This window comes from Tigriopus californicus, chromosome 11, assembly GCF_007210705.1.
Source record: "Tigriopus californicus strain San Diego chromosome 11, Tcal_SD_v2.1, whole genome shotgun sequence".
NCBI lineage: Eukaryota > Metazoa > Arthropoda > Copepoda > Harpacticoida > Harpacticidae > Tigriopus > Tigriopus californicus.
In genome coordinates this window covers 8,550,281-8,568,059 of record NC_081450.1, presented here as the reverse complement: position 1 = coordinate 8,568,059, position 17,779 = coordinate 8,550,281, and the positions used below count along the sequence as shown (strand labels likewise).

At 42.7% G+C, this 17,779-nt stretch overlaps 3 protein-coding genes across 3 annotated transcripts in view; 2 read left to right on the top strand and 1 right to left on the bottom strand.

The window, feature by feature from the left end:
• LOC131890817 (uncharacterized) overlaps positions 1–1,128 on the top strand; it is a gene marked incomplete in the record, with an annotated part of 3,138 nt that extends 2,010 nt beyond the window's left edge. The window contains 2 exon segments of the mRNA XM_059240250.1: positions 675–741; positions 844–1,128. Coding sequence (XP_059096233.1) covers positions 675–741; positions 844–1,014 — 238 coding nt within the window.
• Positions 1,129–2,179: 1,051 nt separating this feature from the next.
• Positions 2,180–7,154, bottom strand: LOC131890559 (mitochondrial basic amino acids transporter-like). Its single transcript, XM_059239928.1, has 6 exons — positions 6,454–7,154; positions 5,376–5,497; positions 4,686–4,844; positions 3,469–3,887; positions 3,071–3,392; positions 2,180–2,630 (listed from the first exon to the last, which is right to left on the bottom strand). The coding sequence occupies exons 1-6, from the start codon at positions 6,485–6,487 to the stop codon at positions 2,262–2,264; spliced, it is 1,425 nt and encodes a 474-aa protein (XP_059095911.1). The 5' UTR covers positions 6,488–7,154; the 3' UTR covers positions 2,180–2,261.
• A 7,029-nt stretch (positions 7,155–14,183) lies between these two features.
• On the top strand, positions 14,184–15,464 carry LOC131890861 (uncharacterized). The gene is made up of 3 exons (XM_059240304.1): positions 14,184–14,552; positions 14,800–14,877; positions 15,065–15,464. Exons 1-3 carry the CDS (start codon positions 14,421–14,423, stop codon positions 15,308–15,310), a joined length of 456 nt encoding a protein of 151 aa, XP_059096287.1. The 5' UTR covers positions 14,184–14,420; the 3' UTR covers positions 15,311–15,464.
• The last annotated feature ends 2,315 nt before the right edge of the window (positions 15,465–17,779 follow it).

Sequence of the window (17,779 nt, the reverse complement as noted above, 5' to 3'; positions counted from 1 at the left end):
AATTGTTCCGAATAAATAGAGTTTCTCGAAGCCTTAATGGGGCACTCAAATGGTCCGGTTTTCGGTCTCTGCGGTAATTTGAATTGAAAAAAATGTTTACGACACAGCCCATGGAAGCTTTGTACCTTCTTTGAACACAACTAAATATTCTGAACTGATCTTATCTCTTCGAATAAAAGTGCACTTAATCTTTTTTCTTACATCAACTCGAATGAAACACGCCAGACTGTTAGTTAAAAGACGTAAAATGTGTACACTGTGGATAAAGATATTGAACGCAAATGTGTCGTAGTCGAAAATGATTGAACGCAAAGGGAGGAAATGGCACGTCCAGCTACACAACATTTTTATGCTTTCTTTGCCATTAGTTTTGCCTTATTGCAATTGTGGTCTTTGGTTCATTCACTGACAGCCTCCTCGTCAATTTTCTTTGACAATTGACAAATGACAACACTGCTGGTACTTGCAAGGAGAGAAAATCAGATAAGTTCTCGGATCTTTCCTCTATAATATCGCGCAACCTAACGATTATCAGGTGATCCATATCATTTGGTGGCCTTGGTTTCCAAACGATGCCTTCTAAATTTCAAGCCAAGTTCAAAGTGACGAGTGGAGAATCTCGACGGCATTCCTTCTTGGGAACTCGGACATTTGGCATTTCCACATTGGAATTNCTTGCTCCTGATTAATCCTTGGATCACCTCGGGAGGAGGACTGATTGCCATATTAATTGTGTTAGTGGTAAGTGGCTGGAGAGACCTACCTACATAATCAGCCTCGTCACCATATTTGTAAATTTCAATTTATTTTTTATATCTTCCGCACCTCTCAACCCAATTTCAGTCTGCATGTCCATGTATCTTGGCGATGGTCAAGGCCAAATTCCAAGGCCGCCCAATCCGCGATGTGTTTGCCCCTGTGACGCCATTGAACCAGAGGCCCGATTGCCAGAACTCGAGCCGGACTCGGCCACGAGTTTTGCTTCAAAAATCTGACGACCATTTCCGAGCTTAAAAAGTAATAATCAGACTGATCCCAACCTCCAGTGGCTGACTGGGAGTTAGTGCCCCCTTGAGAGTAAAAACTAATCATGTAAGTCTGCTGAATGAACTTTTTTCGTTCCCCGGAGCTGTGCTTCTACTTGTCTTTTTTTTTCTTTCTGTCTGGGTTGAAATCTTAAACCGTGGGAGTTCGTTCTCCCTTTTTGACAATCGGCTCTCTCAGCACGAGCTGCAAAGTTTGCCGTTTTCTCCTTAGCTCTTCTCATTTTACGTCCTTTTCTCGGCTTAAAGTCGTCGTAAGCGGATTGAGTGTGGTCTCGGATTTCCATTGGTCGGTTCCATTGTCACGTGATGCGAACAGCCTTCTCCGACTCTCCCAAATGCGTTCGTAATTGGGACACTTTCCGGGCTAAATTGAGGCTACGAGCGAGGACACAGAGAGACAGAGCGACAGAGAGGGAGGAAAGAGAGCCTGCTTCCATAGAGTCGATGAGGCCAGGATTTGCGGGACTCCGACCCCAAGAAGAGGAGATCCTGATGAGTTGAGCGGCGGCGCACGCGGTGGGCTCACTCGCCAATGCAACGCGTCAACTTCTCGACTCCACCGCGAGAGACAGGGAAAACCAACGTCAAGCTAGGGGAAAAAGCGATGTAATCCGCTCTCACGAAATATTCCGTTGGCAAGAGAAAGAAAGAGACAGAGACACAGAGATAGAGAGAGAGAGAGAGAGAGGGACGGGGACAGGCTCAATGTACATAGATTGAACTTGTTAGAGAGTAATACAGGCACCACCAGAGATGAGTCCGTCCGTTTTGTTCCGTTGGTTTTTAGAGCCCAGACAAGACCTATGATCTCGTCAAGGAATATCGGATCTCTCAATGTTAGAACTCTGGTGGAACGGCTAAATATCAGACATAAAAATACTTGGAGGGCCTATATGACTACTACTGGAATATTGCGCCAATAAGACGTAACGACGTATGTTTTCATGTTGTTCTAGTGGGCTTGCTGAAGGTAAACTTCTCTCATTGGATTCATTCTTCTCAACATTTAGAGCACTCTCGTCAAGATACACAATAGAAAGTTCTAGTCTGGCCGTGGGAAAGCGCAAACCCGGCGGGCGGCCAGTCCGAGCGACCTCTTGTCTCCACAATGGAATGCTAAAACTCGAGTCGGATTTCAAATTGGTATTTTTGTATTGGCAAGGATGAATTTTACTTGGTAATATGCTGTATGATTAAGTTACGAGTCGTTCAATTCTAACTGACAACGTAGTAGAAACCCAATATTCTATCCTCGTCTGAAGAGGCGTCTTGATCCGTAGCGTCGAGGAAATCTGCGGACGTAATTTGCTTGGGTCGGATGTGGAATCCTCGCTCTCGAACCAAAATACTTGGTTCCCGAACCAGATCATGGGGTGACAAGCTTTTCAACATGACACAGCTGTCAATGTCTAAATTCACGTCGTGGCAGTTGGCGGGACAATGGGCGTGCTCCTCGGTGAACAGAGTATGGTAAGACTCGCGAATCCGCAGGTTCAACCCATGAATCGCGGCCAGCGTCGAACTGAGCCGGCGCAACAACGCCGTGGCCGGGAAATGATTCCTCATTGTGCCAATCAAGATGGGCTGAAGTGCAAGAGGAGAGAGAAAAACTATGAACACGAAGAATTGGATATGTTGCACGTACAATTTGCTACTAGTGCATCGCTCAGGGCTCGTTTTGATATCTATGATCTAAAATGATCCGATTTTTTCATCGATTTTCGCCAACTCAACATCCCACAACCATTGATCGTGAAAACATATTCTTCAACCTCTTTACAACCTCGGGCATAGTTTTAATTATGCACCTGAAAAGGGCCAAGTTATTGCATCACCAATGAAAATGATCCAATGACTCTTTAGTCTCATCTTAAAGTAAAAACACCGAATGTTGACATTTATGTTGAGCTCAGATTTAACCTGTCCCTGGTCGACGTTGGGACAGTCTCATAATTATCCCGTTGTCTCCTCGCATACAGTATTCAGCATTAAGTGTTTACAGTAATCTCCAGATTGATTCTCACCTTCTCCACCAAATTCTCTGTGGGGACTCCAAGGGAAAAAAGCGAGGACTCCATGTGAAATCTGGCCTGAGTGAGCGTGCTCCGATCGGGTCCGTAGTCTTGAATGATCCCGGGGGCCACATCTGTCGCCAGAGAGGACACGTTGCGCAAATGTTGGTAGTTGGGACCGAACACGGTATGAGCCGCTGGAGGCAATTTGACGTAGAGATGTTCGGATGTATACAGACACGACGAGTCGAAGAAGGAAAACGAATCGTCGTCGCTCATGGTCCTCTTCACCAACGTGACCACGGCCAAGGTGGCCCCATTCACGGGGAAAGCTCTAGAAGAAGAAGGATAGACAACAATTAGGATCCACACATCCTTTTTGTATGGGTTACATGTGATGACATCCGTACCTGATCACAGTGGAGCCAATGCCTCTCCACAGACACGAGTATCCTTCATTTCTGAGGGAGGTGACTAAACAATGGTAACCGTTTTTCCATTGGCGATTGGCTCCGAAGCCATCGGCTTGAAGGCGAGACTTGATCACATCTTGAGGATAGGTCACGATCCAGGACAAGATCCCGGCCAGACCACCGGTGAAAAAGGCGAGGGGGAAATTGTCCTCTCGTCCTCGAATCATCACTTCGTAGGAGCCAAAGTAGACGGCACAGCCAGGGACCTCTCGGGTAATTGTCCATGACAACCCTTTTGTGAGTCCTCTCACGCCCACTTGATCCAGGATATATCGGATGGTTTCAATCGTGTTCTTGCTTCCACTTCCCACTTGCATTTGCGTCTTTACCAGCTCAAATGGAGAGGCAATAAACGCCTAGAAGGGAACGAACAACAAGAGGGGATCATAATAATGCAATTGGCAATTGAAAGAGGTCCGACGAGAAGACGAGAGGAGGGCAGCGGGGGAGGGTGGGCTCGGGGCGAGTAGTTCCTATCTATTGAAGATTGGCCAGAGACGGGGATGAACGGATCAACAACCGGGTAGTGTGTAGCTTCCAGAGAGAAGAAAGAGAGGGGAAGAAAGAAACAAGAGGAGGAGAAGGAGGAAAAGGAGAAGGAAAAGAAAAGAAGAAGGAGAAGAAGAAGAAGAAGAAGAAGAGGAAGGAAATGGGAACAAAACCAGATATGGGAAAGGGATGTATAAACTTGGCCATAGAACCCTTTGGAGCCTATAAGAGGCAAAAATCATGGTCGGGAGTTCAATCAAGAGTATTTCAAAGAGAGGAGCCAAAATTGATCAAGCCTCACATCTTGACGACAATCTGTGCTCATGTGTCAAGGCTCACAGATGTGCGCCATAACTCCAATAATCATGATTTCTATTGGTCTTGATTGCGACGTGAGAGTCATGCATTGATTTAGCTCCTCGTCTTCCATTATAGTATGTATGTACGTACGTAATATGACTCAGCTTGAGCCCGAACCAGATGGCCGGGGCCAAGGCGAGAAGACAATAATTTGGTTAATAAGTGCAATTACGACGGTTCATCACCAAGAGTGGTGGTATCTTGGCTAATTTTCCGTTCCAAATCTAATCTCGACCATGCACCTCCCTTTCATTATGCCATGTCGTTCTCGAGTGAGCGAGTAATGAGTGGATGATGTCACGAACCTGCACGCATCCGGCTGCCGTACCCGCCATGGTCACGGAATGAATTGATGTTGGATCTTCACTTCGTCTCAAAAGATTGCCGTATACTCCAAATCCCACGGCATTGATGGCTGCCACTCCCGCCAATGGCGAAGCCATCCCTCTGTAGAGGGTGAGAGCCTGTAAAAAGCGATGAATAAAATCAAATATACGACCCTGTGGGGTTGCCTTTTTCTATATTATTCAACTTCAGTTTTTTTATCCGTATTGTATCCTTAAAGTTGACTTGAAGAGGTCAAAATCATAAGGCTGGTTTAATGGCTTTGAACCCCTTTGATCTTAAAATTTTAGAACAATGTGACTAAAGGCCAAAGCAAAAGAAAATAAACAAAAAAGCTCGTTCATAACAACGTTATGTACTTTTATGAACTCTTATTTTTGAAGTGAAAGTCACCTGTGGCAAACATTATTTCAGGCTCTCCCCTCAGACAGTGCAAGTGTGCAAAAAAAACTACAGCACACGGCCAAAAAATTGATCATAATCAAAATACTTATAGGGAAGACACGTTGTTATGACATTTCATTTACATGATTTATTGGCTGCTACAAAATTTGCAATTTGTAACAAAGGTCTACTTTTGATGCCTACAAAGTTCTGACTTTTCTATTGAACCGTCTCAGCCTCCTAATCCACAAGTCATATCAGCTTACCCCTTCTTTTCTGATGATATTGGACATGCATTTGAACGTGGAGGAGGTTCCACCTGAAGTGCCGGTTTGGATTCGCACTTTGATGGTGTCAAATGGATATCCCGTCAAAATACCCGCAGCACCTGAAAACAAACCCAGTTGAATCTGTTATCAGTTTTCACGTTCAGCTTTGCGAATTCTGTCGGTGACAAACTTTAAAATACAGGCTGGCATTGTCACCCAGAATGGGCTCACCTATAACGTTTATCTTGACATGACTCGCTCTATCAGCGTGGTCGATGGAGACCTGGCCGACCAAAAGTAGGTTAAAACCACACTTACAGGTTTTCAGAACCTAATGCTGGTTCATCACATTCAGTTTGAGGTCTTGAAGCTTGCTTTACCACCAGAAAAAAATACCTCAACGGATTCAATGATGTAGCCTGCTTAATGTGGTCGTGCTTTTAACTAAAGTTTCTCCCTTAGAATAATCAGTTGAAAAAATCCCTTATATTTGGCTCTATGTTCTGCAGTCGGTCATTTCAATATTGGGCCAAACCCTCAAGTGCATGGGGGTCAAGACGAATGGACATGACGATTATATTTTTAACCCGCCATCAAGCCATCAGATAGCGAGGACCAGTTCTCTCGAGACAGAATCAACGGCGACATTTTTCCTGAGGAAACTGGTTTGGCAATGACGCCGTTGAAATTGACTTTTTCGTTTCACATGAGACACCTTTTCATTTCTTGCCAATAGTCACATCCGATTTTACAAATCCAAGCTCAGCCAAATGTTCGCTGTTCGCTTCGAATCATTGGAAAGCCTTTATCTAAAGTGACTGATTGTTCATGTCAAAGTAGTGATTAAAAAGTTGAACAATCTTTGATGAATTGCTCTCTCTCTCTCTTACTCATGACGCACTTGCAAACAAAAATGGGTGAACTCTTTTGTCACATCCCCCTTCCCCCAAGGAGAGTAGTTGGGTGGAGGCCACGAACCCCGTGGGAGAATGTGGAACTTGACGGGATGTCACGTAGGAAATGGGCACATTAGCTAATGCTAAATGAATGACAGAAGTGTCAAGGTACTACTTACCCCCGATGCAACCCGCAGCAAAATCCAGGGCCATGTTGACCAGAGTTGTTCTTGACCGAACTAACAGTTACTGTCTGTTGTTTCGTGGTTACTGTGTTTTGACCGAATTTTGGACCCGATATCTTGAGACTGACCCATGTTGCGACGACTCAAATGTTCCCTTCGCTTTCGACCACTACCTATGCGGGCCACCAGCCAACCAACCAACTGACCGACCAACCATCCCTTGCCCATGCGCTCATCCAACCATTTGTCCGGCAGGCAATCCTGCTTCCAACCCAACCATTGGGGTCGCCGGCTAGTTGACTAGCTGCCGAGTCGAGAGACAAGCTAACTAGCTGGCTGATAACACCTCCATATACCAACTGAATAGGTGGCTAAGGAAACGCAGAGAGCTGACTGTGAATGTTGGGCAGCGGACGGTCAATGGTTTTTCCTTTCGTGGGTATGTACTAAGTAGGTAGGTAGGTAGGTAGGTGGGTGGGTGGATAGATGTTTGGTTGGTTGGTTGGTTGGTCAGTCAGTCAGTCGATCAATTGGTTGGTTGTCCGGTCGTTTTCGGCCCAGAGACAATTTTGTTCGATTGATTGAGATCCTTTCGTCCTTCTAGCACGGGCACCAGTTCTCAGGAAATTGACTTGCTGCTCCAGCTCCTGCTGCTGGTGCTGCTGCTGTGAATTTGCACCAACTCGACGACTCGGCATCGAGTAACCCTCATCCACCCCCACCTCGTCGAATTTGGAATGCCTTCACCAGTATTCAGCAGCAATACTGCCAGAAGCAACAAGTACCACACCGACAGCATCATCATTCATCACAATAATCATGAAACGATGAAAAGAGTAGCTACTAGCTAGCTATTTTACGAATACTCGTGAATGAGTTGCTGTCACCCAAACCTCGTGTTCACCTCAGTTACGTTTATCGTGACAATATCGTGCCTAGCTTCTCAATGGTAGTGATTGGCCAGTCGTCGTTGTTTTAAGAATGACAGCGGTCCCGAAAGTTGATCTCCTCATGGCCATGATGAAATTGTTTATGTATCTTAGACGAAGACACATTGGGCCTGCAAAGAGAGGGCCCCTTGGCCTAGTCATGGCCTACGACGGGTTTATTTGAGGGAGATAGACCAGTATCTGAAAAAGGTGCAAACCGCACAAACGAAGCCTAAAGAGGAGAGGGGATTGGCCAAGACCAGGACCTATAATATACGGGCTCACCGCCGATGAATAATTTCACATTCTTTTAATTAAGACACCCTGCCTTTTATTGGGATGAAAATAAGCAGAGGTTCATTTATATCAACATTTTGAATATGAATTGCAAATAAAAGGATGAATACATCTGCTGGCACAAATCTCTGGATTGAGTCAACAGTGCAGTACGTATTGTGGGAGACGGAAAAGAATGTCACAACATCTTGGAATATTCCCGATCCACTCCCCCATCAACCTAATTCTGACGTCCGATTGTATTGTATATGACTCCAAAGAACGCGGTACACCGAGTTCGTTAAGAATTCGAACACCCCCCCCACCCTCATTCTACCCTGATCTATTGGCCTGTTGTGGGCAAATATGGTTCGCTTTAGTAAGAGTGATGACTAGAGATGGGTGGGGGGCATGCAATGACATATTTTGAATGTTTTTTGGGACAGGGTACATTAAATCAAGTAAGAAGATGCCAGCACCTTTTCTTGGGAGGTCATGGGGTACTTTTTAATACAGAAGAGGAACTTAATAACCAAAGGACAAGTCAAATTGTTAATCAAAATTTGGTTTTAAGGTTTCAAAAATTGATTTGAAAAAGAGAAGATTCAAAAGCAAAAAATAAATGGTTTGCAAACAACTTTTCCTGCTAAAAATGGTGCCATGCATGCAAATAAGTAAGAATGTGGTGCATATTTTTTAACTGGGCGTTAAAATTGTGTTTCAAGTTAAATTTACGGCACAGATATCCGGGCTGAGTTGAATTGGGCTGCTTAGGAATCTAATAGGATATCTATTCAGATATCATCTGATAGGAATGGAGGCCGTAAGGCCTGAAGCAGAAAGCTCTACAATACCGTGGTAGAAGACGTTCAAGCAATAAATCCTGATCAGATGCGTGCCAGCTAAGGGGCTGCTTAATCGACTCTTTCTTCCCAATCAAGTACCCAATCAGGAGGCAATGCAATGCTCAAATGTCTTCCAGCAAGGTTTCCAAAAGCTTTCCTCTCCAGTTCTGGTGAACTTCATGGATTACAGGGGCTAATAACATTGAGGTCAGTTGAATTAGCAACTTCAATCTGAAAATGCAGGTTTGTGGGTAAGTAGCTGATATTTTTCAAATGAAATATAATCTATGTTTCGATTCAAAACTATGGCATTCATAATTTAGGCCATAGTAGTGCTAAAAAAGCAAAACAAAACCCGCTACTTTTTGCCTCAGATTACTCAAACTGCCCATAATAATTGTTTTACCGCTGGTGGTAGGAAAATATTGGAAGAACTGAAACCCGTCAAAACCATTCCTTATTGCGGCTTACTTTTTGAAGAGAATTACTATTCATGTTTAACAACAGCTTCTACTAAGATCTGGTAAGAACTATCGAAAATGAATCTGGAACAATCTGCAAAATGAAACGCAATTTTTTTTGCTTATTCGGTGCACATTTTAATAATTTTTGCACATTGTATGTGCATATTTTGGGGAAAAATCTTGCATACTTCACCCATCTCTAGTGATGACGATGAACTCTGGCATCGGTCCCTCTCGATCCCCTCCGCCGTCCGTACGTTGTGTAAAATACATTCAACAACTTGGGAAACGAAAGCGCCAAACCCGGGCACGCATGGGAAAAGGTCCATGAAACTATATTTGTCGTGGCAGCGCGGTTGGTTCATAGGTTCTGGTTCTTGGCCGATCAAGTGAGCCGGTTCTTCGTCCGGCCTCTTTCATAACGACGAGTTTTGACCGATAGGGTTGATGCTATGCTGAGAAAAGCGTTTACGCAAAGGCAAATCATTATATAATCCAGAGTGTCGCTGAGCCCTGGTTGTACGTTAACATCGGAGAAAAGGTCAATGACAAGATTGGCACAAAAGCTTCAAAAAGGGTTCGAGGAATGAAAAGCTGATGAATTTTGGTGACATTAAGAGTCCAGCAATAATTGGCTGAACCCTTGAGACGTATCGCTTACTGCTGTGAACTTCCTCATTACTGTGCGAGTCAGACAGATCGGGTAGGTACCCCCCGCAACGACCCCTTCACTCTCGATCTTCGTTTATAGAACGGACTGTCGGCGGACAGACCTTTTTTGTACTCGCGTTACTGTAACGTTGCAAACAAAATAATAAGCGCAACATTTCACCCCCGGGCACCTTCGTGGTAAATAGTCTCTGGAATTGCCCTGGGAATTGAGAAATCCTCGTGAAATAAAAGAACTGGCTAATCCTTCGCCATGACCCAGAATCATTGATTTGACCAGCTTCGAGAGTTTGTACGTTCACCGGGTGGAGAAGGAGAAAAATGGGTCCCAAAATTGGTATCAGTCTACCATGAGCGCAAGTCTTCTTCCCCGGGGACCCTCGAAACGTTTGTTGTAATCTTTTGAAAACATGGGTTTGGCGCACAATGAATTCTCAAATACTTCTGAGCGTCATTCCAACTCTAACGATCTCTTTTAATTCAAGAATGTTCTTGATCACATTGTATTGATATTTATCAATGGTTAACCCCGTTCTCTTTTACTTGTTGGCAATTTATTATCCCTGAAATCTGCAACCAAAAGTAGGGATCATGCAATCGACAATGCTCCTCAATTACGATGCAAAACTTCCTTGTCATTATTAAACAAATATTGGAACAAACGACCCAAACGTTTGGATTGATGGAAGGCACTAGAAACGATAAAACGCACCTCCTAGAAATATAGTAGGTCTTATATCATATCAAAACGGTATCAATACTGTATTAATAACAATGCTGCCTTAAAATAAAAAGGTTGTTTTTAGTTGGTGAGCCTTGACATGCCCTATTAGCCATGTGAAGTTAAGGAAATTCAAGGAAAAATGTAATCCGGCACGCTGATTTTGGGCATTTTGTGAAGGGAGAATTTACACAAACATCTATTTAGCCAACTCGCTCCATGATTCAATATTCAACTGAATTTCCAACATTTTTGTGAAGCTGTGTTACAAAACTCAAAAAAAATATCATTTGGTTTTTTTTGGTTCAGATCTGTCACCGGACTAACATTTTGGCGCAATAGCAGAATACTGTTCGCTTCAACAAGTTGGCAAATCGAAATAGATGATAAATTAACCATATCCAGGTAAGCTTGGCAAATTGTCTCCATTGAACGACGTCAGCTGCTTGTTTTCCCTTCATTTCTCAAGGGCAATATCAAGTTCGTGAGTCTCAGCCTCAATGTCTCTATGTTGTATCAATAGCTAGGAGGGCAAGTAAATTTGAAAGGCTAAATGGAACTTGGTGAAAAAAAATCATCTTTCATATTAAAGCTAATTTAGCCAAAAGCCAAAACGGGTGTCGTATTTAGGGAAGGACATCCATGCCCAAAATCAAGCCAAAAAATAAACTATGAGTATACAGTAAATTTGATTACTTTTCTTTGTCTTACGACTTGCGGGTGGGCCAATAATAGAATATAATTCTTCCTAAAAGTTACCTATGCTCCTTTGTTTTCATTTTCCGTTCAAGATATTCATCAGGGCGCTTTTTAGGCATTCGTGGAATTGCGTATAACTGACTTACACTAAAACCCAAAACAATCAAATTAAACAAAATAAAACCCGTAATTTTGTTTTTTTAGGTGAATCCGTTCCCTTCAAAGAAAATCAAAAAGGATGCGCTTGTCCTTTTTTCTTATCTCTACTTTGGCCTTTTCTCCCCTAGTAGTTTACCTCATTGAGTTTCCACGCAAATCATCTCCGAGTTCGAATCGGGTGGCTTGTTCTCGACGACCCGACCCACCGAAGACGTACTGCATGGAACGTACGTAGGCACATTCTACGTTAGCCAGAGAAACGAGAGACCTATGATGTAACGACATGGTTTCGTAATAGAGTGGTCTGGATCCGTCAACAGGTTCTCGACGAAAAAGCTCATACATGATAACTTAAATGTGTTAAGTCATACGAACTGGGCCTGTAGTCTATTCTCGAAGCTCATTAAAATATCAGGCCGAGGGGTGGCTGATGATTGGCTGGTGGGTAGATTGCTTCATATAGGGCGAAAGGAAGACGGATCTGGGTGAATGGTGGCGGATTCCCCCTGCGTAGACTCGTGGGTACGATTACAATGCAACTACTGCATGCGCTTATGTACCTCGGATGCACTTGCATTTGCCCTTCAAGCCGTGGATCTTCTCGACGTTCAGGTGGTCCTTGCGAAAACGTTTTTAACAACTACAGAGAGCATAGGAGAAGGAGAGGAGAGGGAGAGAGAGAGACACACACACACACACACACACACATACACATGTTGTACGTGTATGTGCGACGGCGGGCTATGTCGAGCTACGAATACATCGATGTCATAGTTCCTGTTCCGACTGTTCACGTGAACATCATGACTCAATCATGAGATGGCTGAAGCAAACCTGCCCTTCCTCTCTCTGCCAACCCAAATGAGAACAAACCAGCTCCTGGTCGGTTGGTCGGTCGATCTGTAGTTGGTGGTCACCGATTCGATTCACCCAATTCATTGAGGCAGTAAGTAGGCACCCACATCCAATGGAGTGTTTCGTGTTGTTTATCGACTTCGAATACATGCTTCGATTCAATTGAAAAGTCAATAGTACTACCTACTTCTTTTAGTATTACTAGTGCTGCTAAGTTGAACTTTGTCCATGTATAGGCTATTAGGGACCTTTTATCAGTTAATGAGTAGATGGTGGGAACACTAGATCCGGGCCTGATTTGCGTCAATCCTTCATTTAGTTTTCAAGAAATTGTTCAATGCAAGCACTGACTACTATTACTATTGCTAGCCGCAGAAGTTCATAGTGTGTAACAATACTGAAGGTCAAGAAAACATAATCACTGTAGCCAGATGGATGGATTGACGGATGAGAAAGTTGACTAGCAGCAAAGTGATCCAAATTTGATAGTAGTTTCTTGGCTTGCGACGTAGTTTCTGTCTAGTATGTATTGAACGAATTCAAAATGCCCCTTTTCGATCCGATTCGGACCAATCCGCGTCGCATTCAAGCTCAGCTCGTTGGTTGCGATTAACTACAAAGGGGAACAAAGTGAGACAAGACTCAGGAAGGAGGATGAGCGAGTGCAAACATAATCCGGATTTTGAAACTACAAACCCGTCAAATGTGCAACCAACGGTTTTTATTTGTTTTTGTGCCAATACAATAATCGTTCGAACGATATGGCCAAATGGCCATATGGCCATTTACAAAGTACATGGCCAAATACCGTTTGTGTCGCTTTGGGAAAGTACGACCACAACACAGATTTGTGCGAAAAATCTTCCACTATTCATCGATTTATCGTACCAGATTGAAAAAAGAATCGTTTACTTCATGAGCTAACAAAGTTGCACATGTTTGGTCAACAAATTTCGGTGCGATGGCAACGGTCCACTAAATGAAGGTCGACCTACGTCGTATTGAGTTTCAAGAGCTTATTACTTTTAACACCGATCTTTGATTAAGCTTATAATTAGCCAACGTCTTTATAGTCAACCAGAGCCCAAATCGTGTTAAGGAAAATGCATTCGGTTCATCATGGTAGTAGTAACGTTTCTTTCTCCCAATCGTCTTGGACTAGAGTTGCAGATTTCCCCTTCAAAATTCATTCCCCAGCTAAGTCAGACTCGTGAAACCATGCTCAGGGAATTTCAATGAAATAAAAATGCGTTCTTCATCCCTTTATGATAAATTCAATGAAAATATTACGACCAATGGCAATTAAAAATTTATTTTTCTATCCAATTATACGGAGATACTTTCTAAAAATATTGTGTTACTGACTTCAGCCTTTTCCATAAATTGTAACCAACTAAAGATCGTGTAACCTGATGATGAGGCATTGCATACTATGTGTTGCTAAGTAATACATTTGATTCACTCCCCAAACTGAATGTCCTAAATAAAGGAATAGAAGCTCTTCAATTGATTAGGTGGGATAGATTTAGGTATTCTATCAAACCTAAAAAATCTCTATATTGGTATACACCCCACCCCCCCAAAAGAATAAAAAGGAATTGATTTTCCACCGCAATAAAGTTCGATGAATCGATGCCGTTTGCACAGATGCAGACGTACCCCAAAAGTCATTGGAATTAGAAGATTGAGCTTGATGAAATTCTTGCGGTTTTTTTTTCTGGCGGACAGAATCTCTGTCCAGTCAGCCTCTCGTAGGCGATCAACTTCTTTCTCAGTCTGTCTTTGGCCATTGCTATCCCCTGAGTTGAATCGTACGTGCAATGATGTCTTTGGAGCTAGAGTTGACATCAAGACCATCGTCACCCGTGAAACCAACCAGTGGTTACGAGAAATAAGTTGCTTGTCGGGCTATCCTGTCAGTGGTCAACCAGGAAAAGCCAACGAAAAGAATTGCTGGACGGTGCCCAAGAGAACCCGATCTATTGCGTCGAAAAATGAGCTTAGGTAATCTCGGAAATGGAAGCGAGAGAGGCCCCAGGCCCAGGGCTTCTTTACTAAGCAATTAGCCATCCTGTACCGTAAGAAAGAAAGACGGACACATTGAGACTTTGCAAAAACACTGGAGTCGGCGCCAAGAACAAAATGCATTATTTCAGGTGTTCACTAAAAGTACGATTGTCTTGTTTTAAGGATGTTAGGGTCAGCGCACAAATACATCAACTTCATTATCTTGCCGCCCGTTTCCAGCGAAATTAGTTAGGGTGAATGACGCGTCAGCGGGGATATAAATGTTTGACGTGCATGCAATCACTAGATAATCCAAATCCATCGAGAGGGTTAGTTGATGAACAAAATGTCACGTGCCCAGTGTGGACTATTCGTCCTAAGCTGTCTCTTGAGCCAGTGTTGGATTCCAGCCTGGACTCGATCTCTCACCTTGATTGAAACTGCAAATTGTGCGTCCATCTCTCAAGCGGTAAGCAATGGCCCCAGAAATTGATGCAACAATGATTTTCCATACGCATACATTGATTGACTTGGTTCGACGTAGTAGGTAGTTCATCATGATTAATAATAGCTTTTGATGGCCTTTGCTTCTGATCGTGGCTTGGCCAATTGGAAGTGGAATTCAGACCTCATTAGAGGCTGGCTAGTCTTGGGCCTTTACACAATTTGTAGTTAACTGAGGGTAAGTAACTCCTTGTTTCGTGGTTTTCTTTCAGTGCTTTGAGAGTGCCGATTGTTGTTCAAGCGAATGTCACGAAGACCGGCATTTTTGTTGCGTCCCTGAAGGAGCTAGGGTAAGCAAGATAAAAGTACCACAGTGTCCTCTGAACGTCAACATCATCATCATGACCATCACCTGATCTGGAAGGGGAGTAGTCTAATCCAGTGTGGACCGGACGAATCTGCGAGATCTTAAAAAATACGTCATTGGCAAATGTACGAATGTTCGGGCAAATATGTGTGTATGATTGGATGTTTCAGTGTTTGGGTGAGGACGGAACGTGCTGCAGCGGGTTTTGCGATCCTGACGTGGCCATGTGTGGTCAACGCCCCCCCGGGACGAACACGACCGCCTCCATGACCGTTCCTATCTACAGTGACAACATCATGTGGCACACCCACCATGACGACCAACATGGCAACATGAATCAGAACTCCCTTGAAAGCGATGGGACGGCTCCAAAGACCAGATTCATTTGGAATGGGCAATCCAGTAGCGACTTTTGACTTGAGTTGACGCGTCTTGGAATCGTCCATCGACTAGGATCTCATCAACAGTATTAACTTGATCCAATCAATATATTGGTAAATTTTTAACTCGTATTGCATATATATTAATGTTCCGCACGGCCTTTGGAAATAAATCTTTCTTCAAATCTAATTATGATCAGAGGTGATAGACACAGTAAAAGAATTGAAAAAAAAACTGATCCTGATCTTCTTAAAAGCAACCCCAAGCTGTCTTTGAGTGACACAATGGAAAGGATTGAAAAGATGTGTCGATTCTCCTGAGAGCGAGCAAGAATTGCTGATCGGAGCAAATGCACCCCTTGATTCGATCAAATTGTATGAAGATTGTCTCCATCGATTAAGGCCAGACAGGTGAGCAATCAGTCAGATTGGATTGACTTTTGATGCAATACATCATTATGAAATGGGATCTGGAGCAATGATGGGTTCGCCGAAATGGGTTGAATATCTCAGTAGACAGCCAGGGTTTCCTTGAAAGGGTAAACTTGCTATCCAATTCATGGACCGAGCCATTATCTAATATTAAATTTGGCCACTGCATTTGGATTCTAGAATTACTTTCTTAAGGGGACAAGTTCATCATGCATGAGGCATGACTACTGATGTGCTCAAATGAGTTTGCTTGCTTATTTGATTGAAATATTAGAATATTTGGTTGTTTGCAAATATTTAATCCATATTCCAATAAGTTCAGTGTTGCTAAACTGACATGACTTTAAAAGAGCGCTAGTTATGTTGTTATTTTATTATGTTATAGTCATTAAGTCAATACAAACTTTTTACTTGCATTCAAAACTTGTGTTTTAAGTCGCTTAGAACTTATGAAAAGGTAAATCAGGATGAAGGAGCTATTTTCAATATATGGCTCACTACACAGAGTACTGGATATGCTCTTATGGCAAACCTTACTTTCAGGGCTTTAGGACGCTAAGATATTCTTAGGTATGTTTTGCGCCATCAGATGGTTCAGTTCACATGAATTGTTATGGAAGTCTTGCACATCTGCTTAACAACAATTTGGAAGAGTGTGGAATCAAATGTTCAATTTCAGCTAATTTTGCGAAGACAGTTTGATCGATTTTATTGTGGCCACCATGTGGTGGTACCTTGAGCCCGCATTTAGAACAAAAAACAGAAAGAAAATTGTTAGTTCTCACGCAAGCTCTTATTTTTTTTTTTTCGTTCCTCTGCTCCGGTTTGTTCAGATGGTTGGAAAGGGTGACTAATGACCTTTAGAATAACAGAAACTCACGTGACAATCAAGAACAATGCTTTACAAAAGATCAATAAAGCATTTTTTGAGTTGTTTCAGCATTTTATTATATCCTATCTTGTGATTCTTGTACTTTGCATTTTTAGCCAACTCTTATCTACCATGTTTGATGAATTTCAGCCATCCTAGAATTTCATCACATTCCTCAAAAAGGTATTTATTTCATTTAGAGATTACCCCTCAACAAAGTAAATTCTATTGTAGCGTCTATGGGGTCAAATTAAGCACGATATTGATTTGAATCAGTTTTTGAGCTATGCTCCATTGTAATAACTTGTTTCTAATCCAAAAATTGTCCGATTACTCAGTGTGTCAGTCAAAGAAAACCTCTAGAGTTTTACCTCTTTTCTTACTTCCCTTTCCGATGTTTTGGGTTCTGCTTCTTTGAAATTATTTGCTGGGATTTATTTGTTTGAATCCCTCTGAAATTTGGTAATTTGGTTTTCCGTGTTTGGTCCCGCCAGTAGGCACTAGTAGGCACCAATAGGCACCGCCACCAGGCACCAGCACCAACATACAGGCACCAGTTTCTTGGGATCACCAAACCTTGAGTGAGGGACTCCTAATTCCGCCTCTCTCTAATCAGTCTTGCCGACAAGGCCAAATTGGCCTGGAGTGAGTTTCAAGCAGGAAGTTACATTTTTGAGTTTGGAAGCATCTTAGGGTCAGTAAATACTTTTGCGTGATGATTAAGCTCTTTATTTTCCAATATATGGTTGGTAGAAGCACGATTCTAACTTCGAAAAATAACAGAAATGTGTCCTAGTCTCAATGGACGTTTGAATGTTAATATGACCCTAAACAAGGTAAAATCAAGCCTGAAATGATCTGCACGGAAACAAGTCAGTTTTGCCACAATGTTGCAAGTTTATGATACCGCTAAACGAACATTTGTTAATCCACATTGATCTAATTCAACAATTGACCTCGATCGATCAAGAATTTCTCAATTCTGTCAAGGAATAAAGTCCATTGCTCAAAACTTTACGATTAAAAGCCTCGCCGCTAGAAATAATGCGACACACAGTGGTAAAAATACCCTTTAAAGTTTTGATGGATATTCCCAAGCAAATCTTGGCATTTTTTCTCCCCCAGAAAATCATGGGGAACAATTTTGATTTTATTGCTTTATGAAATTCTAGCCCACATAAAAAACTTGCATATCCAGTAAC

What these genes read in the sequence shown, in the direction of transcription:
- LOC131890861 (XM_059240304.1), top strand. Translation starts at nt 14,421, where the DNA reads ATGAACAAAATGTCACGTGCCCAGTGTGGACTATTCGTCCTAAGCTGT. An exon ending in GTGCGTCCATCTCTCAAGCG is followed by an intron (nt 14,553 to 14,799) that starts GTAAGCAATGGC and finishes GTTTTCTTTCAG; the next exon opens with TGCTTTGAGAGTGCCGATTG. An exon ending in GCGTCCCTGAAGGAGCTAGG is followed by an intron (nt 14,878 to 15,064) that starts GTAAGCAAGATA and finishes TGGATGTTTCAG; the next exon opens with TGTTTGGGTGAGGACGGAAC.
- LOC131890559 (XM_059239928.1), bottom strand. Translation starts at nt 6,487, where the DNA reads ATGGCCCTGGATTTTGCTGCGGGTTGCATCGGGG. An exon ending in ATATCATCAGAAAAGAAGGG is followed by an intron (nt 4,845 to 5,375) that starts GTAAGCTGATAT and finishes CGCTTTTTACAG; the next exon opens with GCTCTCACCCTCTACAGAGG. An exon ending in CAGAGAATTTGGTGGAGAAG is followed by an intron (nt 2,631 to 3,070) that starts GTGAGAATCAAT and finishes CTTGCACTTCAG; the next exon opens with CCCATCTTGATTGGCACAAT.